General features: G+C 40.2%; 1 protein-coding gene across 2 annotated transcripts; it reads right to left on the bottom strand.

The window, feature by feature from the left end:
* Window positions 1-1,139: 1,139 nt before the first annotated feature.
* Window positions 1,140-24,789, bottom strand: NUDT4 (nudix hydrolase 4). Of its 2 annotated transcripts, none has more exons than XM_064702054.1 (5): window positions 24,541-24,789; window positions 11,124-11,234; window positions 5,214-5,258; window positions 2,678-2,762; window positions 1,140-1,644 (listed from the first exon to the last, which is right to left on the bottom strand). In XM_064702054.1, the coding sequence occupies exons 1-5, from the start codon at window positions 24,637-24,639 to the stop codon at window positions 1,442-1,444; spliced, it is 543 nt and encodes a 180-aa protein (XP_064558124.1). In that variant the 5' UTR covers window positions 24,640-24,789; the 3' UTR covers window positions 1,140-1,441. The 2 variants fall into 2 exon arrangements, with proteins under 2 accessions (XP_064558124.1, XP_064558123.1); XM_064702053.1 differs by having other exon boundaries at window positions 1,295-1,644; window positions 2,678-2,765.
* Between the last annotated feature and the right edge of the window lie 2,952 nt (window positions 24,790-27,741).

The raw sequence follows: 27,741 nt of genomic DNA, 5'->3' as shown, positions 1-27,741 counted from the left end.
AAAGGTTCAAATGTTGTATAAGAGAACGAGCTTTACCCAGAATAAACTTCACGTGTGAGGTAGCGGTCTACCTCGACCTGTTTTGGCTGGATATAATGGAGGTACAGTTGGGTTTAAATCCTAGAAAAAATTCAGAAGTAGGATGTTCATGTGAATTAGATTGTGTTCTTGTAGAAGAAACCATGCACACACACACATACAGAGAGAGTAATCCTATGGTAAAAATATTAAGACCAACAGTGGATTTAGTTTTCATCTTCTTGAATGAAAAGCAGGAGAAATAATTAGAACAGGGAGGTTGTCAGCTGTACCTCATTTATTCCAACTATATTTTTACCAAGAGGCCAGCTTTTATTTGAAGAATCTAAAGAAATTGATGTTCAAACAGTAGAACTGAAGGATTTAAGAATTAATTTAAAACTGGGAGTTTCAGCACTCCTTCTAATAGGACAAAGGAGTATTTTTTCTCTCCTGGTGTAGTAGCTGTCAACACTCCTGTCCCGAGCACTGCAGGCAGCACTCCTGGCTCCCGCAGGGCAAGGCACCTCAACACATGCTTGCTAAGAGACACCTCTGCAACCTCAGGGTGCTCCTGGTTAAGTCTTACTTTCCTCCAAACATTTCTAAATTGCAACACACTGCAGGAACACTATGAGATGTTTCTAATTGAAGAAAGAAGTTCTTGGAACCTGCAGTGTAACCACACCATGAAAACATGGATCAAGGTTAGAAGGAAAAGAAAGGGGGAAGAAAGATCTACAATGCTTTTCACACAAATCTTCTGACAGTTCACCAGCTGACCAAGTGATGAAACTACAGTCTAGTGGATAGTTTTGGTAGCTGCAAGACAAAGTTCTTGTTCTTGCCCAAGTTTTATGTTACGTGAAGATTGCATAGGACAAGGCAACCTTTTGGATAATTGAGGCAAGCAGTGCTTAGTGTTGGTATCCTTTGCTCTTGACAGGCTGAACGTGGTTTAGTGCTTTATTGTAGTCACCCTTGTGCACCTCTGCCTTCAACAAATTCATTTACCCAAATACTGCCAGCTCAAAGTCTTAGCACTTCATCTGTGGATACCAAATAAGAGTTTAGTATTAGACTATCTGCTCAAGCTTTAACTACTGACTAAAACTCACAAGTTTTAAATAAGCTGAACACCACTGAGATGCATATTTTATTTTAGCAGATATGCAAATTTATAAATTTATATAGTCAAGTTTTTTTTTTTAATGGCCTAGTAAGGCATCTTAAAAAATCCCTATATGGCTTTGGTTTGCTGAAATACTACTTTACACTGTTAAAAGAAAAAACATGTTCAAATAAATTTGACATTATGACACATTCACATATTTCACTTAGAACTGACAGTTATACAGATGCCTACATGTGATCACAGATGTCTCCTGTTGTGATGACACGAATAAAAAGGTAATCCAAATGTTTATCTCACAGTAGAGGGCAACCCAGAAGTCTGTGCAGAAGTGACATATAAGGAGTTATTATCTGGAAGAGGGGGAACCACAGAGTTTCCATTAGTGGGTGAACAGCTCAGTTTCAGTTTTTCCAAGTATTCTGCATGAACAGGCTTGTGACACTGAAGGACCTTGATTGCATCTTCTACTTTAAACCATTCTCTTTTCCTTCCTGAATTCACAAGAAAGAACAGAGTTATAAAATGTTAACAGCACTATTAGTTGCTATCTAGTTATTCACTTTTTCTCAGTTGTTTGGAAGTTGAAGTTGTCAGGCAAAAGAGTGAACAAAAAGACCTTGAAAGATCTGCTTAATCCAAGAGATTCACTCAGGCTTACTGAAATGCAATTCATAAAAATGGATTTCAGGTAACTCTCTTGAAGCAGATAGTGGACAGAAACTCATATGACTCTTTATATGCTCTGAAAGCCCCAGCTGGTCATTAGAGGAAAGTGTGATGTTATTTAAATTCCTAGATACTGCCATCCTACATTGTTGTGCCTAGCAGAAAACCAATCTTGAGACTGAACATGCATGCATGAGAATGGCTTGGTCTGATTTCAAAAGCCATGTTCCATACTCAAAGTCTCCATATGCATCCATATATGGAGTTACTCAGGTTAGGTGTGAGTTTTAAAAAATAGTATACCTTGTATCAGACATGTTTATGTAAGTTTCAAGACTTTACTAAGATCACTTAAGACCATCTTAACTTTTACAAGCTGGTCCTATAAAATTCAAAGTATCTGAAAATACATATAGCCAGGTCAATGATGGTCTTGTTAAAATGGAAGGAATTCTATTTTTTATTTGGTTTTACAGCATTATATGTACTCTGCTTGAATATACATAAACCACTTATTTAAGATCAAGGACACTTCCAAAAACACCCTAGAGTATCAGACAGTAAAACATTCTACTTTTTATGGAAAAAGCAACTTGGCAGTATAGTATTTGGCCGCTAAAAAATTACAATATTTATTTTGTCATAATGTTATAACAATTAGAGTATTCTAAGAATAAGAGTAACACTATGTTGGAAGTAACCCTAGTTATGTATTAAAGTATACAAGAACAGCATGCCTTGAATTTTTCAAGAACAGAATTAGTATTCCCCCTGAATTAAACAAACTGCTTAAGAAAAATGAAGAGTTTGCTCACAACATTTTTAAGTGCAGCACATAAGGAAAGATAATTAGTTTACCTATATTAACTGAATCCTCCCAGTCTTCCAGTATTTCTGTCACAGTAAGAACATAAACGTACGTCCTATGCTTCCGATCCTGGTTCTGCTTGAATATGAGAAGGACAAGTTTAAATTCTCATCTAAGTAGCTTACAGACTTACCACAACTACAAGACAGAAATTACTTACCTCTAAAGGATAGTTGCCAGCAAGCCTGACTTTTATTTTCACTAAACAAACATCTGTACTGATGAGACCCAAAATAATGGGAAAACAAAAGTTTTATTTGAAACAGCTATTTTCTTTTACTAGACTGAAAAAACTGAGCCAAACCAAAGACAATACTAACAATTTTGAAGATTATGAAGTTCTGACCAAAGTGTCATCCAGCTAAATATTAGCATTATCCACTAGTTCTGCCCTGGATAATTACTAGTACTTATCTTTTACATATGTTGTAAATTACCACGGTACTCCACATTTGCTAAAACTGTTTCCACAATGCATTTCGTGGATGAAAGTTCATTTAAAAAAACCCAAGCACTTTTTTCAAGATGGAACCACTGCATCGCGTGGCCATGTCATCTACACAATGCTGGCTGTAAAGTTTCACTCTGTGAGTGCGGCAAGTTAAATAGCCTATGCTTGCAGTCATGCCAAATGCAAAAATCACTGCCATCTGCTCATTCAGCAGGTTTGCCACGATGGCAGCACTCACCACGTGTTTCAAAGGCAAGTGTTTTGCACAGGGCAGGTTAAACACAGTCTAATAGAGCTGTCTGCTCAGGGCAAGGCCCCTATGCTGCAGCCAGCCCACGGGAGGTTGGCAGAGACATTGCTCCCTGCTACTCCAAAGCAGGCCAGTGGCAGTGTTTGAGGTGTTAGCCAGCCCATTAGACCATCCTTCCCCTTGGAGAATAGCTGAGCTCCTAATAAAACCAGGACCATCTGCAATTACAACTGTACTAAGAACCAAGAGATGCTATGGCCTAGCTGCTCTAACATATGACTGCATTCTTGTGCAAATAACCTTTCCCACTTAACTTTATTTCACTACAAGCTTAAAATAGTTTTGAACCGATGTGCTTTACTAGGAAATAAAAATTCTCCAGGAGTTCTTTGTCAGTATCACCATTAAATGAGATACATTTATTTATAACACATATCCTTTCTGGCTGTAGTTCTAGAATAAGAGGACTCAGCAGCAGCATTTATTTCCATCTTCTCTTAGTTTCATCCCCAAGTCACAAGGTGTGGCCCCCTCAATGGTACTAACAACAGTTTGTGGGAGCCTGTTGAGAAATTAAAGTAGGGCCTTGATTTAAGTTAGAAGTAACCTAGAATAGTTACAACCAATTTTAAATGGCTTCAGAAGAACATATATACCATATATATGAACATATGTATACCTGAACTATCAAGGAATCAGCGTGCTTTGCAGCCAACAACATGACAGCTTATCCTGGGTTTTTTGGTCTGAGCTGAGAAATGGAGAATACTTTTGTAGACTGACCAGCAGAGTTAAAACAGCCAAGTTTTTAATGTGTGGGACCATCCAGTTCAACTCAAACCCAAAACATATCAGAAAAACTGCAAAGCTTCAGGAGCTCCTCTAATTGTGTCATGGCTTCCATACTTCACACACTGGGACACATGACTAAGTAATACCTCACACAGGAAATCCCTGTCAGGAATACACTGCCTATAAAAGCTGGGTGAAGATTTGTACCTCACTGAGACTAAGGGACTTAATATACAGCACAACATAGTAATAACTGGATGTATTAGGAGCTGAAGACTATTTAAACTACAGTCTGTTCCGGTCTAGAATCTGAGCAGAACTAAAATAGAATTCTAACTAGCATGTGTCCTTGCACTGTTGGTAGTTCAGAGTCTGATGTTTATACCATCAAATAGATGTTTTGAACTACACAGTTTGCTAAAGGTTTGATATATCTATTGTCCAAAGCCTTGGCCTTTTTTTAGCAAATTAAAGTCATAAAGAGAACTCGTATCCCAACTCATCAATTTACGTGTGTGAAAGTTGACTAATTACTTCAGCAAAATCTAACTAGGGAGGAAAAGTCAAAAGAGTGCCTCAGAAGAGGCTGGTGTAATGGTTCAGAAATCCTAACTTTAAGACTGGTTTGGTTTTTAGAGATTTTTTTTTTTTCTCCATAAGTGCTAATTTAATCTTTCCAGTAGAGGTCCAAAATGAGCTGAGATTAGCTCAGCAGGTGAGAGCTTGGTGCTGGATAACACCACATTGATGGGTTTGATCCCTGTACAAGACATTCACTTAACATCTGGACACTGTGATCTTTGGGGTTCCCTTCCAACAGAGAATATTCTGTGAAACTGGGATAAGTACGTTGAACTCTTCCTATTCAAATCTTTACAGATCATGTAACACCTAAAGTCCTGTTTAATGCAGCAGGTCCAGCAACACTGCAAAATTATAGGTAGGTAATACTTATGAACTTAAGTGTGATTTTGCAGCTTATCAGTTTTCACAAAGCAGCCATTGCTTTTAGAACTCAAAGGAAATAGCTCACCTCAAATATCCCAAGTAGTCTGCCTAGCTTTCCCTTTACTCCAGCCTACAAAACAAACAAGAAAAAGTGTTAGCATTTGGTATTAATATAATAAAATATAAAGCATTTGTACCATCATCCTACATTAGCATACTCCTCCTTATTAGGGTTATTTAAGTAAGAGTTTTAACTTAAGTTTTAATTAGATAGTGCTGCACTAATTTTGGAGATTCTAGTTTTAGACTCTTTATGAGTATTAGAGTACAAAAGCTTGTCCTAATGAGTGAATCAAAGAATCCATAAATCCTTCAAGGTTCCCATCCAGACCAAAATACTGTATTACTTCCCACATTTTCATGTACTGTATTTTATTAAATAGATAAATCAAACCCAATACTGAAATAATCTAGGAAAGGAGAAAGGACAAGAGAATTTCAAATAGTATTAGAATTAATCTGAAAGAAGCAATCATCAAAACTCCAGTGCTATTTTACACAGAAGTTTAAGTACAAGTTTTAAAAATACAATAATAAATTAAACTGGAGGTTGTTGCATGGATTTTACAGCATAACAGCTTCACATGTGCTAGTTTTCATATCCCAAATAGCTTTTGTCATGTAATATAAGCCCCAAATTTACATCCCCAATTCTCTGCAGTTTTGAACTCCTTCTAGCTAGTACGATTACAAAACACTTTCAATTCAGACTTTTATTCCAATATTTTAAAATAATCCCTGTATCAGGCTATGCTTTGTGATTTTTATCAATTCAGATAAGGTGGTCATTACTTTCTACTGAGACTCTGAGGTTTGCTTTTCCAAAAGTAATATATCATGCCTCTTCCAAGGGACATGGCTTACGATCCTCCACTCATTCTAAACAAAACTCAGTCCATATGCCTGACACATAAAGGCATATGTTGCCTACTGACAGACAATATTTAGATTGTTTTTGTCTTGTTATACAACCAATATTTAAAATAGGGCTAAGTGATTAGTGCTAAGATGACATTTTCTAGTTTTCAGTCTTTACTCCCAGCCTTAGCTAAAGACAGTTATTGATGTCTTATGTCTTTATATAAAGGACCATATGGATCTTCATTACATTTTAATGAGTAACTCTGACAGGCTTTAGCAATAAGTCTAATCAAAGTCTTACAAGTGAATGTTTTCTGTGACTGCCTTTTTAAAGAAAGCAGACGGCTGGTGTTATTTATTAAGCCATTTGGATGAAGAAAGCCCAATCACAGCCTCTGCAAAATTATCAAGGCCTTTTGCTTATCTAGAGCAAGAGCCAGAGCAAAAGTTAATGCAAAACTACATGCAATATTCTGTTTGTCTGCTGTGATGGCCAAGATACCTGTTAGAGCTCATAAAGCCAAAATACACAACTGGACCTGATAGATAAGTGATTAAGCAGCACATTAATTAGGAAAAGCCCTTGTTTTGGGCTGAAAGAGTAAGGTGTGCCACAAGAGGCACTAGAGATTGCTTGTGCTTTATACTGGGTAATGAAAAAGCACTTATTTGTGAAAAGCAACATGCTGAAGAAATGTTTTTTACTGATCAGTCCTAATTTCCTCAGCATTACAGTATCACTTCAAGTGAGAGTCTGACAACTAGTATTTAACACATGGCAACACCACCATGACCAGCTAGGTTTACTCATACTGAATAGCTTTCATAGAGGACTTTTGTCAACTTACTGGTATCCCATAGTCACAATGTGAATTTATCAGTGTAACTCTAAGTGGAATTTACTTAACACTTTCTCTTTTCTCCCTCCAAGCAAATCAATGGTTTAAACAAATACACTTAGCTGAGTAATTCTGAATGAAACTATTAGAAGCACTCCATTAGATCATGTGTAACAACTCCTCAAAGCTTGAAGTAAAGCTTTGGTGCAACCAGATGTTGCTATGTAAATGTGATTACTATAACTGATGCCTAGTTACTCTCAAATACACGTTTCCAAAATGTAGCATCATCCCTGCAGACAGCAGTATATTTAGAAAATCTCTACACTGAGAAGTGCAAAAAGATAGTAATTCAAAGGCTTGTGATTTTTTCCTGAAAATAATACTCAACAGAATAATAACTCAAAGTCTTGTGATTTTTTCCCAAAAACATTATTCAACTGAATAATCTTCATAGTTGAAGAAGTACCTTGAATTTGACAGTCATCTTTTAAGTGCTTTTAGTAACAAGAATATTTCTTTTAAGTTCTTTTCGTAATGTGCTTCAAAATGTGTCAAATTTAAGTGCTAGAGGACCAAGAAATAGTTCAGCTTTATCCCCAGAACATCAAAAGCAGTTCCCCCTTTCCCAATGGTAAGCTTCTAATCCAATACAGTGGTTAAATTCTAGACTTTGAACCATTTTGCCTCTCATAAAAACATACTTCTTCCTTTGGCTTTTATGTACCCATGGCTCTTAGAATATGGTTCTTCATGTAAACAGAATCCTATAGGCTTCTGTAAGTGTGTAAGGCCATCTAAAGTTTGGGAAAAAAGCCTGAAAAACCCCAGTTTTCTTCTGACAGACAAGCTGTTGAATTAAGTGCTATACTTGCCCAGAACAATTCTCTAAGGAAGTCTGAGTGCTCTGCAAACAGGACCTCAGATCTGAATCTTATGCATATATTTCAGCATTGGTCTAACTCAGCCCCAAGAGAGAGAATTCAGCAGTGCATGCCATGATCGGGGTGCCCGAGGTCACTCCTGCTGAGCTGCGGAGGCACTGCAGCCTCGGAGGAGCGCCAGACTCGCCTGTGCCCTGCAGATGGAGCCAGAGTCACGCTGCAGTTCCGCGGCTAAGCTAACAGCTACCAGGGCAGAAAGTTGCTGAAGATCTGAAAGATTTGGGTTATTTTTAACTCTGGCATTTGTAGGATAGTATTGTTGCCATTTTATTGGCTACATTCCTGAAGAGATGGTGGCAAGACTACTCCTGCCCCATTTTTGCATACTTTAACAAAACAAAATGCTTGACTACATCTGCCCTAATCCTTCAGCTGAGAGTGTGCTTTATTTATTTCTGCAGTGTCTAACTAGTTCTAGTCTGTAGCACCCGGTCATTTTTCAAATATTAGATGCTCATTGGAGCTAATTCCTCTTTTCCTGTGAGAAGTCTTAGATGATATTACTGTCATTTTCACAGTTGCAGCAAATGATCTTCAGGATCATCCTCTTCTTCTCAGAAACTATATCCACACAGGGCTGAGGGAAACTGCATATTTTCTCATAGGCCTTTCAATACAATACTAAAGCAAACAAAGCAAGAGCCTCTTTTTTGCGAGATGGAGCCAGAAAAGGGAGTAGTTCACAGAACATCTCCATTTACAAGGCTGGGCATCATTTGTGTCATTTTTCTTAGAACAGTGCATTTTGCAGACAACTTATTTTAATCTTTCATGCTATGCAATTAAAGACAAAGCTCCAAATTCATTAATGGGGTAGCTCCTCATTTTGATGAGGTTCAATACCTTTCTGGGATTGCTTTATTCTGTAACTTCATTTTGGTATTCTGATTGCAGGTTTGCAAAAGTTTATTTCATCTAAGTAATTAAGGTAACTGTCAATTTCCAGTAACCTGTGAAATGTCAGACAACCTTAAATGAAACACTAACTATCTAACTAATGAAACACTAACACTACTAATCATTATCACTAACACAAACAGAATTGAAGAGTAAAAAACCCCAGGAGTCATGTACAGAGGCAGACAATGAAACAACTGCCATGCACGTACATTACAGAGATCTCTGAGCTGTAAAACATTCTCAATACACTACTGTTGGTGTTGAAGTGAGGGTATTTAAGCCAGTGGGCTATCAACACTTCTACCATTAAAAAATGCTGTTATAATTCCCACTATGAATTTATCCATTTTAATACATTAATAGAAATACTGAATCATGCTTAGTTTCTGCATGACCCAATACTGAAGAAACAGATTTCAAACCAGCACCACTGTGCTTTCTTTGAAGTTTATTCATTCACAAAACTCTTAACAGTTCACTGTACTGTAACCAGCCTGCCAGGTGACATTGACCTTAGTATAAAAATAGAAAGGACATCCACCTTTAGAAAGGTCAGTATGAATTTCCATGGCTCAAACCCCTTTTTTCTTTAAAAATGGCACTTGGCCACATGGAAGCATATAAGACTTAGCCAGTAGCTGAAGAATATTTTACTTTATGGCATGAACTTCTAAGTCTGATCAGCTATACAAGTTATCATACCCCAGGAATTCTAAGGGAGTAGAACAAGTGTAACCAAATTGTTTTTGCTTATTAAAGCCCCTAGTCTGTGAAAACTCTTCATGCCTTTGCAAGCACAGCTCAAAGCAGAACACGGCTGGAATTTTATACTGTACTCCAAAACACCATAAAAAGCACAGTCCCTTCAATATCATCCATTCTTTATCACCAAAGAAAAAACCTCAAACAAATGACTACAGTTTAATCAGCTTTAATTTAACATGGAGATGAGACTTTACTATCCTTCACCTTGGACTATAAGTCAGATCAGCAATTATAATTACCACCATTCCTAAGGACACTGAGCAGAGGACTGGGCTTTTTAATCCTACCCATGGATCTTGTGACAGTGGGAAGACAAGACTCTCCCTAGAGGTGTTACTACTGCTTGGAAGCCTAAATCTTTGCTGACTCATTGCTAGAACCCAAACTCTTTGCTCCTTTCAAATGGACTGTATCCTGTGGCTGAGTATGTCTTGTGTGCGTCAGGATGAGCTCCTCCAGCCTGGAACAAACACCTTTGGTGCAGTGAGGTTTGTTCATGCTTGAATCTTGCTGCAGGAAGGCTGCTGAGAGCAGCCAGTAATGAACCAGTCTGTTCCCCAAGGAAAATGGGAGAAGGGTCACTGAGTCACAGCTCACAGATCTCATTTTGGCACTGAATAGCAGGCACTGCTTGGTGCAAGTCACATCTACATCAAGTTCCTAAGCCTCAACATCACAACAGAACCAGTTTTAAAGGTAAGCAAGATGAGCCATCAAATAGTATAGCTAATAGAAAAAATAATTACAAATACTAATCAGCAACAATATTAGCCATAGCAAAATGGGATGAGAAAACTGGTTCAGTCTAGTTGCAATCCTACAGTTCACTCCCTTAGCAGAATGCATCCAATTTATAAAAAAATTGTATAACTTCTATTTCAAAGTCTGATATTTTGATTTTTCTTGCAGTTTTATTTGGTTTAGACATGGCTGTTACGATATTAAAGAAACACTTAATATTTTTCACAATTTTCCTAGGAAAAATAAACAGCAAATGAAACCCCAGAATTCTGAATCTGAAACTAAAGTGTTGTAGTATAGGGAAACTGCAGGAATTCATCGTGATTTAAGCTCTGTTTTGCCTGGTCATAGGGGTAGAGATAGAAAGGCAGACTATAACCATAGTGCTTTCTTTATAGATAAGCAGCCATAAACTTATGAATTCTCATCTGCTCAGATAGATCAGTTTCTAATCTGTTTAATTTGAAATGCCCTCAAAGGTTTGCTGATTTTTTGTTCTTATGCAGCTACATGTTAATGGTTAGTTTACCTTCACTCTGTTCTAAAAGAGCTGCAAGTCAAACATTTTCTTCACAAACACAGAAATGTTACAACAGTATAACATGCCATTTGCCATAAAGTCACAGTTTTACTTCCAGGACTTGTTTATAAAGGCAGACAGAAATTTAGCTATGAAATGAAAAAAGAAGCTAAACTGATTAGTTCACCTCACCACACTATACCCCAATTCTAACACACAGAACTGCAGTTCTTTGAATTTCATAGCCACAAAGGTCTGTCAAGTACTGGATAAAGGAGGTAATTCCCTTTTCCTTCTTGGTTCCCATCTGAAGACAACAGCAGCACAGATCAGCTGGATTTTTTATTTTGTTTGTTTTTTGTTACCTCTTCATAGACCTCTCTCACAGCTGCTCCCCCCGGCTCTTCCTCTGGTTCCATTCCTCCGCCTGGTACAATCCACTGGTCTGGGTATCGGCTACTGCTTACCAACAGCACCTGGAAAGAATTGCAAGGGACTGGTAAATACAGCTCACAAGTCAGGAATCTCACTGCTACCTGCTTTTCCAGCAAGGCACTTATTCACCTAGCCAGATGGATTACAGGCTTCAGAAAGAAAACATAACAGGCAAGCAGGAGTTGGAAAAAGAGGAAAACAGTTAACATCCAATGTGTTTTATGAAACTAAGTCAAGACAATGTCACTGTGATCTCTTTGTACAAATGCTTTCATTGGATGCTTAGACACAATGTGGAAAATACAGAATAATGTGCACAGGAGTGAAGGCATACAACAAAAATCTAATAACAATGTTTTCCAGAACTAAGTCTTCAGATAAGAGATGGCAAAGTGTGAAAATTAAGACATTTTAATCACAGAGAAGTTAAACTAATTCTTCTGGAATGGCATCTTCTGGCTAAAATTAGACCTTTGAAAATATTTCTCATTTTTAGACAGATACAAGCTTCTTTTTAGTTACTGAAGTGTTATGTTAGCATGACATGCTTACACTATTGCATAACTAAGATACAGCAAGAGTACTTCATTGGCCCTTGTCCAATTTGATTTCTTTTAAACATTTATGTAAGAGGAAAAAGCACAACACATTGAATTTGATTTCTAAATTTAACATTTTTCCCCCCAAGATGCTTTAATTTCACTTAATTTGACTCTAACCTGGTTCTGTCATTGATACACACCAATTTAAAACTCCCTGTCTGTAGGACCTGCACTTCATAATATTCAGAGCAGAAAGATGTTAGCTACCTGTCCAACAAACTATGATACATTGTATTTGGAGTAATTTTGCAGAAGTAGTTTATGAAGGTAAGACCTTGATTCAGGACCCCTTGGAGATAAGCAGTTTAACTTATATTTGAGACATGTCCCAGGTACCAAGACATACTCAGTCATCTGTGTAGTAAAAGACTTCCTATTCTAAGCATTGCTTACATGAACCCTACCCTGAAGTCAAAGGACAATTGTGGGGAGTAAAAGGGCAGGGTCAGTGCTCAAATCTTGAAAAGCAATTAAAAAACTAGAACAAGAACCTCAAGTCTAAAGGTTAGTTTTAACTGGTGCCAGACAACTTAAGTGACTGTCCCAGCCCTCACCTTTATGGACTTCAAACTTACCCCTGTTGGCTTAAATAGGAAAATGATTCTGCTGACAGTAACAGGGAGATGATTACCACTTACACCACGTCCCTTTGGCACTCAGGGAAATAGGCTGTAGGTTCACCTACAGGAACTGGGAGTGTAATTCAGATGGCTGCATACTTTGTGCATGCAATGATATGTGTGCATACTGAGGTGCACCTGGAAGAGCCTTCTCTGACAGATACTGTCCTGCAATGTTTATCTTGTGTGCAGTCAAGATTAGTACAGTGGAGAATCCTTTAGGGTAGGACTAATTTCCCCAAAGCTTTTTCCTATGCTAAGGAATACAGCAGAGACATTAATTTAGTACAGAAGCATTCTTAGCATCTGATCTAAAAGTTCATGTTTTCAGTCAACTCAAGTACTTTACTCAGCTACCTAAAAACCTAAGAATATTCACAAAAGCAATAAGGTTGGACTCAAATGCATCTCAACTTGATTTTTACAGCCAAAGGTTTTGGTTTCCTAGGATCCTTTGACATTAACAAAAGATTCACAGAGCGTACACAGCTCTACTGAAAGTAATTTTAGAAAATGCTTTTGAACACTTAGTGGAGCACCTATATCACTACAAAGAACCACTTTAAGCAGTGCTTAAAAAGCAGTTGTGAAAATCAAGTTATGAATTCACTTCTGAGTTCCAGATATAAGCAGTAAGGAAAATTTTCTGCTGATGAAACTAACACTCAATCCAGTCATGTGAAAGCTAGCAACAATAATAAACAAAAGGATGATTATCATTAAATCATTCCCAGCTTGGTAGAACAATTTAAAATCAGCATTCATTGCTTAGTTAAGGCTAAACATAAAACTCTTAATTACTACTATGGGATAAATCAGGTTGCTCATTCTGGCAGTGTAGTGTAAAGCCAGGATTTTTTACGCCTTTATATTTAGTAGTTGACTACTGCTAATCAGATCAATAGACTATTAAGCTGGGCTTGTACATATATTAGCTTTAAATTACCCTCTTAAAAAGCAGAAACAAATACATCTAACAAGTAATCAACATTAAAATACATCAACTCTTGTAGATAGGGTTTACAGCTACATATACAATAAATACTCAAGTGTTACAGCCTGGGAATTAATTTTAGCAACTATCCAAACCTATAAGCCTGGAACTGACGCATTTTCTCAAACATCTTTCCCTCTATGCTTTATTGTCCTGTGCTCCCACTGCTTTTACAGTCTGAATCCAAGAGCTCACACTAAAATATATCCCTGAGATCCTCAGATGCACAATTTTTTTACCATTAACACATGAAGGGCACTAGGGCATGAGGCATCCATCCTGGGGTAATGCTATCAAAAACATACTTGGTGCTAATCAGATTCCACAAACAACAAGACCTGATAGCTAGCAGCTGCAGGATTGTGTGGTAAGGCTGAAAAGCATTCCACAGACTTTTCCAGTATAACATCAAGCAGTCTTCCATGTTTTTGGGGTTTTTTTCTATGCTGTTTTTCATTCCATATAGTTTTGAGGTACTTCCATCTGTAAGTGGCCAGAAGATACATCCCCCAGTACTTAATGATGAGAGTGTAAATACAAATGTGATTTAACTATGAAGACACCAAAAAGCTGTAGTTGGTTGACACTGCACTCACACGCCAAGAGAAGTGCAAAAATCAGCAGCAAAAATGCAGCAATTCACCTTCCCTTAATAGAAGATAATCAAACTAGGAGAAATATGATCTAGGTTGCCTGGACAATCCAGTCTTTTCTGAGGAGGCTCGTGGTCAAGCAGATTACAATAGTCTACTGGAAAAGACAAGACTGCAGAACCTCACACACCTGTATTTTTTCCTGGTTTATGCACACCAAATTTTACACCAAAACCCCCTTAGGCTCAGAAGAGAAAAAGCAGAATTACTTCCTATGCAAAGAAGTCTGTGCCCTGTATCCCCAGATGCAGAACAAGGGCTAAGATTTGAGTTGCATTACTTCTAGGGGTCACTGCCTTTCCCATGTCTCTGACTTAAGACCCACTGTCGATAACTCTTGTTCAAAAAAGGTACGGAGTACTGCAGTGCAATCTGCTTGTCTAGTTATACAGCTGAGCTTATCTTACTCCAAAGACTAAGGTAAAGATGCTGTAATGCTGCCAAGTGAAGAAGTAAAGCTGCAAAGTTCAGCTAAGAGGAAACAAAAGGAAAAATTCTTCCATTAAGTGTTACCAGCCAAGTTTCACCTCACTTCCAAGTCCAGGAATAGAAATGACCTTTGAGTGTAGCGAGGAGGAGAAACTGCTAGCCAGTCTGCTTGTAATAAGCACCTATCAATACACATAACCATAATATGGTTAACCAAAAAGGTTATTACAGGGCAGGTGGCATCATGGGACTTGGTCACTATAAATGCTAAGCTTGCAGACAAACAACTGAAAATTTCTAAAGATGCTGAAGTTTTGGCCTTTTTAGTGTTCTCAAGTCAAAACCACTCAAGAAACAGTTAGCAGCCCTGTATTCCAGAAGACCAAAATGGGAACAGCTCAGAGTAACATAAATTATAACCACAAGATATTAATTTTTTTTTTTCATATTAAACTCTAGAGCGGTAGAAACTGTTTTAAGTTTATATCATTGCTTTCCACCTTTCTTAACTGAAGGACATTATACTTTACCAAAATAATTGTATTAAACACCAATTTACATTAAAAAAGCAAGAATAAAGTTTAAATTAGCTAGAGCAGACCCCCTCAGAGCTGGATTGTTTAGACTTCAAAACAAAGTGATCCCCAACTTGAAGTTGAAAATATACCATCCAATTTTACAATCATTATTTGTCATCAGATGTCAAAGTTCTCTATTCCCAGCCTAATCCCATCTATTCCTGTCTTTCCCACTGCACACCCCATTTTCATGGCTCCCACTACTCCAGCAGCTGTCCAGCTTAGTGTTGGAATTACCTGATGGAGTCACGTCTGCCCTTCTTTATAGCAAAGCTGGCAGTTAGAAGGAGCAATGCCCAAGAGAAAAGGAATCAACCCCTCACTCCCAAAAATTGCTGAGCATTTGTGACTCAGCTGCAAAGAACATCACACTGCCCAGGCGTACTGCTCAGAAGTCAGGTGTGAGGAAGACAAAGGATTCAGCTCCCAAACTTTACAAAGGTGAGCACACACAAATCATTTCAGAAGATTTAAACAGATCAGAGGATAGAAAAGATCAGTAAGGCATTAAACGGTACCTCTCAGGTACAAAACAGTGCCAAATGCTGTTAAGATGTATTGCATATTTTCATAGGCATCAGAAACATTAAGAGGATAAAACATCTAAGCCTACTTGGAGAAAAAAGACAGGACCCACTCTGATGGAGTTAATATAATATAATTTAACACACTCAATATGGAAACTCAGCCTACATGGTTGGTCTGCTTAAGTCACAGGCAACTGAAAGAGTCAGAAAGATGGTTTAATCCTAATACAGCCAAAAGGTTCAGTCAAGCCCTAAGATTTGTTTAAAACCAGCCTTAAGCAGATGCTCAGGGAAGAATACAAACAGTAAGTGCTTTATTATTCCCTAAAATTTTCAACTTCCAATTGTTTTCACCTCAGGAGCTTCCTTAAAAGTACTAGGGGCAACTTTGAATGCTGCAACACAGGAACACTATTGAGACGCAAGGAAAAGCATCTCTTACAAACACTGGATCATATTTGCAGATTTAAGTGTAAAATTTTTTTAGGCAGAAGCACACATTTCAGAGAGCATATGTCAATCTGCTACTGTAATTAAAGAGATTTCCTTTATCTAACACTTTTTCCCTCTATTTTAAGAATCACTGCCACATTTTAGTAGTTATGAAACAGTTTTGCAGTTCCCCTATAGGTTAATGTGGTATCCTTGTCCTAGAATGCCATTGCCTTTTGGCAATGAGGTTGGAAAATGCAGCTTTAAACCTTGCCATAGCAATGCTACACAGGCAGCATTTAGTAAGGAACAGTTGCCTTCCTGAAAAGATTCTCAGGAGAGTAACTGCTTTTAGTCCTCATTTGTTACTGCCAGAATTTTCAAAATTACTTTATTTTTTAAACATGGAGAAATAACATGCACAAAGTTCTTGTAAAGTAATAACAAAACTACAGGATCAGACTGGACAGCATTTTAAGAGCTAATTAAAGTCAAGACAGCAACACCTTTACTTTCCCCCTAACACTGGGATAATGAGTTTATAGGAAGCTGATCTGTATGAAAAGTAGATTCCCCATGAAAGCTTTGTCCAGCCTGCCCACACAACAGCCATCAGGACACAGCTGTTCAAGTGCTGTGGGGCAGTGCTGCACAAACTGGGGCAGGAAGGCACCACTGCAGCCTCCCAGTTCCAAATGAGCCTGTACGAATTCAAGAGCCTCTGCTAAAGTACTTTAAAGGCCACAGACTGAAAAGCAGTCCCCAGCTATGACAGAGGTTATAAAAGATGATTCAGCCTCACTGAACAGGAGCTAGCACAACAGCAGAGGAATGGCTAACTAGCAGTACATTAATCCTAATGCTCATTAATTTGAGCACAAATCTTGAATGCATCTCAGAAATCTGGGTTCTGTCTACACTATAGATTAAAGTCTGAAATATCCTCCCAACTTTACTTGAATATCCCTTTTCAAAGCAGCAACACAGCATCTGGATATCAGTCAGTGCTACTTTTCCCCCATTCTGAAGATGAATGGTAAAGAAATATGGGTATAATTATATAATAGACCAGAAGGAGATCTGGAAACTATTTTTCCTTTGAGACTTTTTCACTTTAAGGCTATATAGCAATAAGGAGAGATGTGTCAGCTTTTTTTCAGAAGTTTTGCTTTGACTTGCAATTACAGCTGTAATATTTCATAAATTTTATTTCATATTAAACACAAATATTTGGCTAACATGTTATAGTGACACAGAATTTCAGTGCCTTCCTCTGGCTATTTAACATACTTCATTTTGGTCTTTGGCTGAAGTGTTCATATCAGGAATAGAACAGCACTGTACTACTATGGCATGCCAGTCAGAACACATTTCCTCACATAAAGTGACTCAAGTCACCTGTAGCATTCCATCTCCCCCTAAGCTTTAGCATGCTTTGGAAAAACAGATGTGTCAGGTCTCACAGTGTGATGAAGGGTGCAGATCTTGCACCCAGACATAAGACAAAAGGAAATGAAAAAAAAACCCTGCAAACAAATAAGAAACTTCCCACAAGTACCTATATAAAAGTTTTACTTTTTAGTGAGCAAGAGTTTTACTTCTCTGGGCCAGTTCCCAAATCCTCTATACCCAACAACCTTTCTCCCTCATGCTTGCTAATGCAGACCAAGGGAGAAACCACAATTCCAGGTAGCAGGGGAAGAGCTAAATTAATATTGCAGCCCATTTCTTTTTAACTTGAAATCACGTCCTAATCTCAAGCAGGAGAACTGGGCTTTGCTGGTTACTCAGCAACATAATCTGTTTGACTGAGGGATCAGCTTCCAAGCACTTGTCAGAAACAGGAGCTCCAAGCCTTTGAGAGCTGCTCAGCTGCAGGTAAAGATTTGACAAGGTTATTTCTTGACAAGTACCAGTTACCTTTTAGCCTTTTCTATCTTTGAGATACATCTTTGAAGACCAAAATTTGTTTTAAAGTATTTACATTTGTAGAACTGGTTTCACCGAAGTGCTTAAGCACTAAGTCAAAAAGCCAACGAATTAAAGTAAGCTTTTCAAGAGTTCTACAAACAAGACTGGGAAAAAAAATACACATCAACCCATGGTCTGTGAACTCACATATCTACGAAAGATGTTTAAAAAAACATGTGTACAAATTCTAGCTAGAGATAAGAATGCATATATGTGTATGTAAATAGGCATATATATATCTAGCTATGATATTAATGCATTTCTGAAGAAGTCTGCCAGTGCTATTTTACAGGAACTTGGAAGTTTTGAGCCCCACTGAGTTAATTGAAGCAACTCAAATAGAAACTTCACCACCAGTTTAAATCCTAAGTAAACTTAGGATAGTGCAAGTAAGCTAAAAGGATATTTTTTCTAGTATCTTAACATAAATATAACTGGCTCAAAAAGACATCATCGTCAAAACAGGGTAAAAAGTGCTTTGTTACAGGACATCTTAGCCTGATGTTATACAAGTACAGCCGTATTTCCTTCTCCCCTCAGCCCAGCCCTCTTCAAGCAACTACCAACCCCATTAAACATATCCATATGGCATAGAAAAGTAATACCACAGGTATTAAAAAAAAAAATTGAGATTTCAAAATTAAAAAAAACCCTTCATATTTGATTGATGTCAGTATCTGAAGACTTATGAGTGAAGACTGAAGATTTTTGCCATGATGGACAGTTGAATTCCCACAGCCTCACTAAACCTGCAGGCTTCCACTGCTGGCAAGTAGTTGAAATTTGTGGAAAAATATTCCAGCATGAAAACAGTGTATATGCCATGCCTGCAGAGAGCTGCTTTGCTGTGAACATAACAAACACCAGTGTCTTGTATCCAGAGTTGGTTACCTGACATAAATCTTACCACAGCAACCTAACATTCAATTTTTCTCAACATTAAGACAAGCTTTAACCCCATACGAGCCTGCAGTGATACAGTAGAAGCAAATACTGCCTCTGTAGACACATCATAAAGAGCAATCACCCTATGTAATTACTCCTCCTGTCCATTAGCAGGGCAGGGACATGAAACAGAGAAAATAAAAGCCACAGTTTGCTTGAAGTCCACAGTGAAATGTGTACTGTCTGTCATTTAAAATATGTCTATATTCTATCAGACCATCATAACGCAAGGTAGGTAACCCACACCACTATGGAGAGACCATGCCAGCCTTAAATGAGGTGCCATGGTCATACCCCGAGTTATTTGAAAGCACACATTACTTGCATGTTGACACCTGAGAGCTCTACACTGAAGGATAAAGAAACCAAATGAAAAATTCCATGTCAAGTATGGAATATCTTTCATGACTCTGCAAGTTTAATTACAATAATTCCTCGAACACTCCATTTTGCCAGGGTAGCCAGGTGATACTTCTGGGCTTTGGTTTTATGGATCAGGTTGCATAACAAAAGGTCCTTCTGGCTTTCAGACCATTTAAACCAATGCACATAAAAATAACATTTTGCTTTTTTCTTTAATAAAACCATTGCTAATATAAAGCAACATCTGTACAAACTAAAGAACACTATCTTTTAAAATGTTTAAACTATGACCATCATAACAAGATATAAGAAACCCTTGCTTAATCAATCTTGATATTCTACAAGCAAATAAAGTTATTAAATCAGACCAAAAAGGAGCTATAACACTAGGAACTTATAATTTTTAACTCAAGGACAAGATAAATAGTTGAGATGCAAGTGTATGCCCTGCTACAGAGGGGAAAAAAAATTCTACATTTCCTGTAAGTATGTAACAATACATTTTTCCTCACTGTCTCAATATTAAAAAAAACACCTTCCCATCTGTTTTCATCTCATGTACAAGGCTGAACAACAAATGCAAAATTAAAAATTGAAAAGCTTGAAGACTTTTTTTGCATATGAAACTATTTTAGGTCTGCCACTAGCAACTGCTGACTGAACACTAAACTAGGGCTTTCAGTACCATATTTGATTACATAAAGCACTCTTACAGATGCCAAAGTAATTAGAATGCACTCAAAGTTTATATTCAAGATACTTAAAAATAACTACTCATTTATTTGTATAAGATGTAGTTGATGGAAAAAAATTAGGTTTTAAAATTATTTCAGTTACTCAAATTGCTACAAAAATTATGCTTATTACTATTTGCTCCTGCTGCTTTAAAGGCATGCCTTGTTCTCTGCATTGCAAAGTAAGAATCCCCTTGCATACCTTCTGTGCAGACCCTAAGACAGGAGGGTTTTTATGTAAAACCGCTGTTTGCAGTACACTGAAAGTCTAAACAATTCCAGCCTGTGGAAGCCCTTCAAGAGGGCTCTCCTGCAGGCTTATTCTAGAGCTGCCATCCACTCCCAGTTGCTTAAGAGAAACTTGCATTTCCTCCCAGCCCAATCTGCCAGCCCATCCCTGCCTGCTGAATGCCATCAGCTTTTTGCACACACCTACCAGCTTCTTGTTTGTTCAAAGCAGAAAGGCTGCACCCCCCACACACTGCATGCCCACACAGCCTGGTTTCTTTTTTTTGGGATTTCTCCTGCTTCATTTCCAGGATGTTTTTTCTTCCAAAGGGCAGACAGTCCCTTCAATTACTCGTTTATGTCCTTACAGAACAAAAGGAAGCAGCACTTCAGCTCCTATCCAGCCATTTTGCTGGCTCTTCAGCCCAAATGGCAGTGCTAAGACCAAAACAGGCGACACATTAATGGCAGTAGTCCAGGAGACAACCTCCTTTAACACCCAAAGAACCCAAAGATTTTTGGGTGTTAAAGTACTGGGCACTTTACTTGGCTATTTGGGTTTTCTCCTTTTTAAAGGATTTTTCTTTTTAAATCATACACTATGACAGCATGAAGGAAACAAAATCTAAACCAAAATGGGCTGTACACCACTAAATCATTCTGTGTGGAGGCACTTCCAGACGAAGAAACATGATTTTCACAGCGGTGCAGCTGAACAACCATCAGTCATCTCGGGTCCAGGTTTTCAGCTTCAACATCAGCTCTCAAAGCAGCAGCTTTTGACAGGTGGCAGGAGTGCAGGGAAGCCCAGTTTGCAGCCTGTAACACTCAGGAGAACTGACTCAACAATTTTAAGCCTGGCAGCAAGGAGTGGCAAGTCCAGCAGTAAGCCAAACTGGACAGGGGGCTGGAGCTGGGAAATAGGAGCTTGGAGGAACCACCAGGCTGAGTTTTGCCTCAGCAGTATTCTACAGCACACCTATGTTCCAAATTGAGAAATAAAGAAGCAAACTGAAACTCAATGTAAACAGTTGTGTAATAATAGTAATAAAATAAACAGAGGTATAATGAAGTATAAGGGATGAATTTGGCCAGTCTTTTTCCATTGACATGTTACTTCAGTGTGCATAAAACTCAGCTGTAACATCAACGAGGCTGCACAGGCAGCAAAAAAAGTGCAGTATGGATAAGAAATCGACCAGGAAGCAGTAACAAGCAGATTTTGCTAGATGAACACTAGAGATATTAACTGTTTTAGTGACTTGCCCAGTTTTTGTCAATGGGTACAAAAAGCTGTTACTGAACATGCCTGAGCCTTTAGTCAAGAGGCAGCATCCAGAAGTCATGATATCAACAGGGGACATCACATGAAGTTGCAGAAGAAGGATCACCTCAGGTGAGAACACTGCTGTGGATTTCTGGCACAAGTTTAGAGCTCATGAGGTGGCAACAAGTAAGAGACTTAGATATCACCAGAAAACACAAGATGACTACACAACAGCTTTACAGTCATGTAGAGATGGGCCCTATTGCAACATTTTTTCTGGTATAGCTAGAGAAGTGTTAGTAACCTTTTACACAGCTCAGCATGATCCCATCCAAAGCAACCACAAGTGTCACCCACATTAAAAAATACATTTTCCAAATGGAAGGAGATGTAAGAGCTACCATGATGACCAAAAGAGAAAACTGTTTCTAAGAAAAGATGATTTAAGTCTTAAAGTTCATAAAAAATGCTAAGAAAGGAATGACTGCTCTCTACAGATATGTCAGAAAACTAAGTGCAAGAAAGCAGAAAAAAAAAACTTAAGCTCAGCTATAACAGGCTAGGGACAAGCCTTTTGGACGGTCGGAATGGAAGCAGAAAGAAAGGTTAATTCTAATATTTGTATCACAAGATTGGTATAGATACTCATTCCTCCAGAGAGGACCTAATCAGATGAAAAATAGACCAAATTTAGTCTTGCAGACAGTATCTCTAGAAAAAAAAAAAGTTGAGATTTGGATTTCTTGCTTTTAAGAGTCCTAAAAAGAAATGTATTGCTAAAAATTATTTTCAGTTGCTGCTTCTATTTTCTCAACTCCAGTGTCAAGCAACTCTTTGCTTATCCTGTAAGTCAAAATAACTACGAAAACTATTCTATCCTGTAGTTCCCCTCCACCTCCCAATAACTTCTGCAGGAGTCTCCTGTTCCCTTCTTCTCCAGCCACTGAGATACCACGCTTGTGCTCCTTTCCTGCAGAAGTTACCCTACACTTAAACACCCTGGAGGTGTAGCTTGGCTGAAAACTGATGGTGCAACCTCTAAAGACTTAGAAAAGAAACACTGAAGACATTTACATGGAATAAACCAACAGAGAAATCACCTGGACAAGTGTTCAAGAAAACAGAAGCAAGCCTCAAACACCCAGTTTGGGGAACATGGCTCATGATTGAAGCTAATCACAAACAGCAGTCAGGCATCAAACTTGTAAGGAATAGATTCTGTACTGACACAGAGGAAGCTGGCACTTGGGAAACAACTCCTAAGCAAGTACAAGCTGTTAGCACTGCTTTCTTGGAAATAACTTGTCAGAAAGCAATTTTAACTGTTTTCACAGACATAATCTATGTCCTAAATCTGATCTGATGCTCTCCCATCCACTTCATCCTCAAGTATGTCTACCTGCATGATGCCAAGGCCCAGACTCATGCCAGCAATGCCAGTACTCCATGCAGAATACACAGGGAACTGCAGTGCAATAATGGTCAGCACCCACTCTTCTCACACAGCCCAGCCAAGCTGCTACTACCATCCTTAGCCTCAAAGGATGTTATTATACACAAGCAGTATTCTGAAGCAGCCAGTGATCTCATTGGATGCAAGACTGAAAGAGAATGACAAGAAGTTGTATCAGGAAATGAAGAATGAACACAAATCACTGACAAAGGTGACCCCAACCATGAATTTCCAACTACAATTGGTGCAAAAAGTTGTAACAGTGGCTCAAGTATTCAAACTCCAATTAAGTCTGGAGTAGCATCCAAAAATTCATATTAAAGTCACATAAATGGTGAAGTGTGTTGGAATGTCAGAGACCAAAGAAAAGCTGTAACCCATAACAAGACCTTGCAAGACTCCTGCTGGGTGCATTTCTCCCTCACACTAGTAAAAACTCATCAGCACGGTCCCAAGGTTATGCTTAAACACAAAGGAAATTATTTTTCTTTGCTTAAACCCAAGTGCCTGTATTTTTTGATCAGGCCTCTTCCCACTGCATTATATTTACTTAGTAGATTTGTAAGGAAGACATTCGATGTACTGACAGCTTGGGAAGGGCACCAGCATCTTCCAGCATCTAGATAAAGGCAGGAAAAGCCTCTAAACACTAACCTTTATAGTTACTTCATGGCTACTAAACAAGCAAATGAAAAGAGAAGTCGCAAAAGGGTACACGTCCAGCCCGAGATCATCTAAAAAGCATTGTGCAATGAAAGCATCAGCGGGCTCCCAGATAACGGGCAGTGCCATTGACCTTGGCTCGGAACACGGGACAACTTTGTTGCCACCTCCCGACTCTGCTGCAACACAAAATTCCGGGGGAGCGCCACCCGCTACAACCACAGCCGCAGCAACAACTCTCCCGAGCCCGTTCACAAAAATATTGCTAAGCCCCATTTTACTCTCTCCGTGGGAAAACCAGGTGTTCCAAGCGCAGGGTTTTTTATCGCACCCAAGCAGGAGGGGCAGGAGGTTCGCCTTAGGATGACACACCAGCCCTGCCCTCCACGCGCCATTATACATTAACCGGTTTTCCGCGTGTCATGGGCGCACAGACGATAACCCTGGAGTTCCAGCCGGTGTCCTGGCCCATCCCGCCCCGCCCGGAGAGCTCGGTGTCCCCTTCCTTCCCTCCCTGCTCTCCTCTCCCCGCCGCGGGGGCCGGGGCCGCGCACAAAGGCGGCGCCGCGCACGTGGGCGCGCACCCCGCCGCCCCAAGATGGTGGGCGAGAGGCGCGCCCGCCCCGCCCCCGGCCCCGCTCGGACCGGCATGGCCCGGGGGCCGCCCGCCACCGGCCCCGGCCGGCACAGCCCCGCCGTGCCGCCCCTGCCGGCTCTCGGGGTGCCGGGAGCCCCGGCACGACCGTGCGCGCTGGGGGCGTCCCCCGGGAGGCGCCCGCGCCCCGCGGCCAGACAAAGGGATGCGGTGGCGGCGGCGGGGCCGGCGGGACGGGAACCTCGGCCGGGCCGGGCCCGGCGCCCCTCGATCCACGTGCTCGGCGGGCTCACCTCGTCCTCCCGCTCGCTGCGGAAGCACAGGCACGCCGCCCGCTTCTTGTAGCCCTCCCGGTCGTACGTCCGCGTCTGGTTCGGCTTGAATTTCATCATAGAGGCGGTGACACGCGGGCTGCCCCCGGCCGCCGCTGCCGCCGCCACGGCTCCTCTCTGTGAGCGCCGCCGCCGCGCCCCTGGGACACCGGCGCGGGGCCCCCGCTCGGGAGCGGGGCTGGAGGAAGGCCAGTCTCAGCCGCTGTCACAACAGCGCCGCGCCGCCTCTGCCGTTGGTGCCGCCGCCCCGGGAGCTGCGCCGCGCCATGGAGGCTCTCCCGGCGCCCCGAGCCGCCACCGCCGCCCGCCCGCGGCGGCCGCCCCTGCGCCCCCACTATTTAACCGTAACGCGCATTCCTGCGCCCGCCGCGCCGCTCCGCGCAGGCGCCGGGCGGGGCGGGGCCGCGGGGGGCGGGAGGCGAAGCGCCGGTCACGGCGGGCGCGATCGGCGCTCCGGGGCGGGCACTGTGCGGGCCGGGGCAGCGGGCGGGCTGTGCGGGCTGGGCACTGTGCGGGCCGGGGCAGCGGGCGGGCCCCGTGGGGCTGGGGCAGGCGCCGCTCCAGGGCCGCTGGGCCGGTGCCCGGTGCGGCTGCGGGGCGCGGGAGGGCTGCGGTCTGTGCCGGCAGCCGCCGTGGCACCGAGCCCGCCGTAGGTGAGCGAGGCGGGGCGGCGTTCCCTGAGCGTACATGGGGTATGCACATGGCTCGGGTGTCGTAACAAGAGTGTAGCTTTGGCACTGTAAGTTAACCCATTTTGGAAATAACTTGTTTTTGGAAAACTTGCTCTACGCAGGCTGGGGTGCGGGCAGCTCAGGCTGGTTTGGTTTCGTTTATGTTATATTATTTGCGAGCTCAGGATGGACAAAAGGCCTCCCCAATGGTGCCAGTAGGCTAGGACGAAGTCTACTACCTCCATACTTTTATTACCGTCAGACTGTTGTCATAAAAATCCCCCAACCAACTCACAAAGCCCATCCAAAATCAAAACAAGAAAACGCTACTCCTTTCAATGTCTCGGATTGCTGTCGACTGCAAGAAGTCATCAATGCCTTCAGTGGTCGCGCATGAAAGATTACTCAGCTGTGTTGGCAGACAGAAGGTTGTGTGTCCTTATTTTAGTGGTGTGATTGTAAAAATTTCCCATCTCAAGTGTTCCATGAACTTTTTCCTTCAACTGAACCTTTTTGCTGTTCAGCAGGCTCTCTTATGCTTCTAGGGTGGAGCAATGTGCTTAAAACTTCTATTCTGCTTGGTTCTTGGTGTTACAGAACACCTATTTTTTTCATCCTAGTATTATTTTTTTAACAGTTTTGTTGATCTGTAACAAGTCAGACTTTTTGTATGCTGTTTATGGCATGTATTGAAGGAAGATTGGATTGTCGTCACTGGTTGCTCTGGTCCTTAGTGAAATTTGGACCTTCTCTTCTCCAGAATATGAAGTGCAATGAATCAGTGTGACATCACACTTCAGAACCATGAAAGCTGAAGGAAAGAAAGCACAATTGTAATGAGTTATACAATTCTGCCAAAGTTATAATAAGCTGTAAAGTCAAACACCAAGAGATTAAGAAACTCCATATTTAATTTGCTTTTCCACATTAGTTACTTGTATAAACATATATGTTTAAGAAGGCCTCTGCCAATTTGCCACTTTTGCCGCTTAGCAAATGGACTGGCAGATAAGATTTCTTCCTTTTCTGCTCATTCAGTGCAGATCCAGGTCTCATTTATTGCTGCTTGTTACCAGTCAGGCCTCAGGCTACATATTATTTTAGCAATTTAATGATTTAATGGATCTCCAGTCAAGATAATTTTTTTTTTTTTTTTTAATAATGAGGGAAGGACCAATACCTAATTAGTGTCTGACATTTTTAGTTCAAAGGTTACCAAGTTAATATTGGAAGGTTTTCAGAATACTGAGGAATGCTTTTGATGCTTGTATTCATAAATTTGTCCATGATACAGGGCAGGGAGTGTGGTGTAGTCTGCTGAATTCTTGTGTAGTTTAAAAGACTCATCTTACATCTCTATAAACCAGGTAGATGTCATTCATCAAGTGCATAAAGCAAAAAAAAAAATCTTGTCATTCTTTTGCTTTTTAAAACAGACCAGGGTAGAACTCATTTTGGTTTGGGTGGTTCCTTGAGCTAGTGTTTCAGGGTTTACCTTTCAATACAAACCCATTTTTAGTCTTCCACAAGGATCTTTCCGAATCAACTTTTTTTGTTGTTGTTTTTTGTTTTGTTTGTTTGGGAGACTTCACCTCTCATGGATTTGGAGGAGGTTCAAAAATAGGATTTATACTTAATGAGAGCACTGTCCAAAGATCAGATGACCTTAGGCCAGGTTTTCCATGTCTGTACAGCTCACCCCTCCCAGCCCCCAAAAACAAACAAAACATTTGGCTGCCAAATCAGAACACAACACACAAATCTGTCTCTTGTGAAACTCCTGGTTTCCTTGTCACGTATTGCAGAGGTAAGGGCTGGAAGGCAGAGCTCTGTGAGACGGGCCCATCAGTGGCTGGCTGTAGTTACAGCTTCTAATCTTTCTGTTTGTTTGTTTTATTTTGGTTTTATTTTTTGTTTTGAGAGAGAAATTCATTGTGCTGTGAATTCATCTTAAGTGCCTGAAATGTCCTTTTTTTTTTTTTTTTTTTTTTTTTGGAAATGTGATCCTTAAACAATCCTTGGTTTTTAGTCATCAGGAGGCTTGAATCTTCAAAGTTTTTGTGTTTTTTTCAATTCTTCCTTTTTTCTTGTAAATCCAAGTAATATAGCCTGTGTATACACTGAAATCAGCATCAACTGTGTGAAAAAGTCATATAATAAGTGAATAATTGATATTTACAATGCTACCAGATACTTATATTCATAATAGATTTGTAACAATGCATTGCTTTGTATTTTCTTAAGGCAGTGTATGAATAGTGGGTATCAAATGGGATATATTGCTGAAAGGAACTGCTGCAGTGTGGTACCAAAGATGTATTTTAATCAAATATGGGGGGTTTTTTCTGCTTTTTTTCTGATGAGTGTCTCTGGATTTTGTGGTTTACCTCCAGTAATTGTGAAGTAAGTGGTGATACCTTGAGGACAAGTGTGAACCAGACCTGAGTATACAACCCAAGGTGCAAAGAAGGAGGTTCAAAAACCTCTACAT

Source organism: Zonotrichia leucophrys, chromosome 1A, assembly GCF_028769735.1.
Source record: "Zonotrichia leucophrys gambelii isolate GWCS_2022_RI chromosome 1A, RI_Zleu_2.0, whole genome shotgun sequence".
In the NCBI taxonomy this organism is placed as follows: domain Eukaryota; kingdom Metazoa; phylum Chordata; class Aves; order Passeriformes; family Passerellidae; genus Zonotrichia; species Zonotrichia leucophrys.
This window is presented reverse-complemented; position numbering and strand designations above follow the sequence as displayed.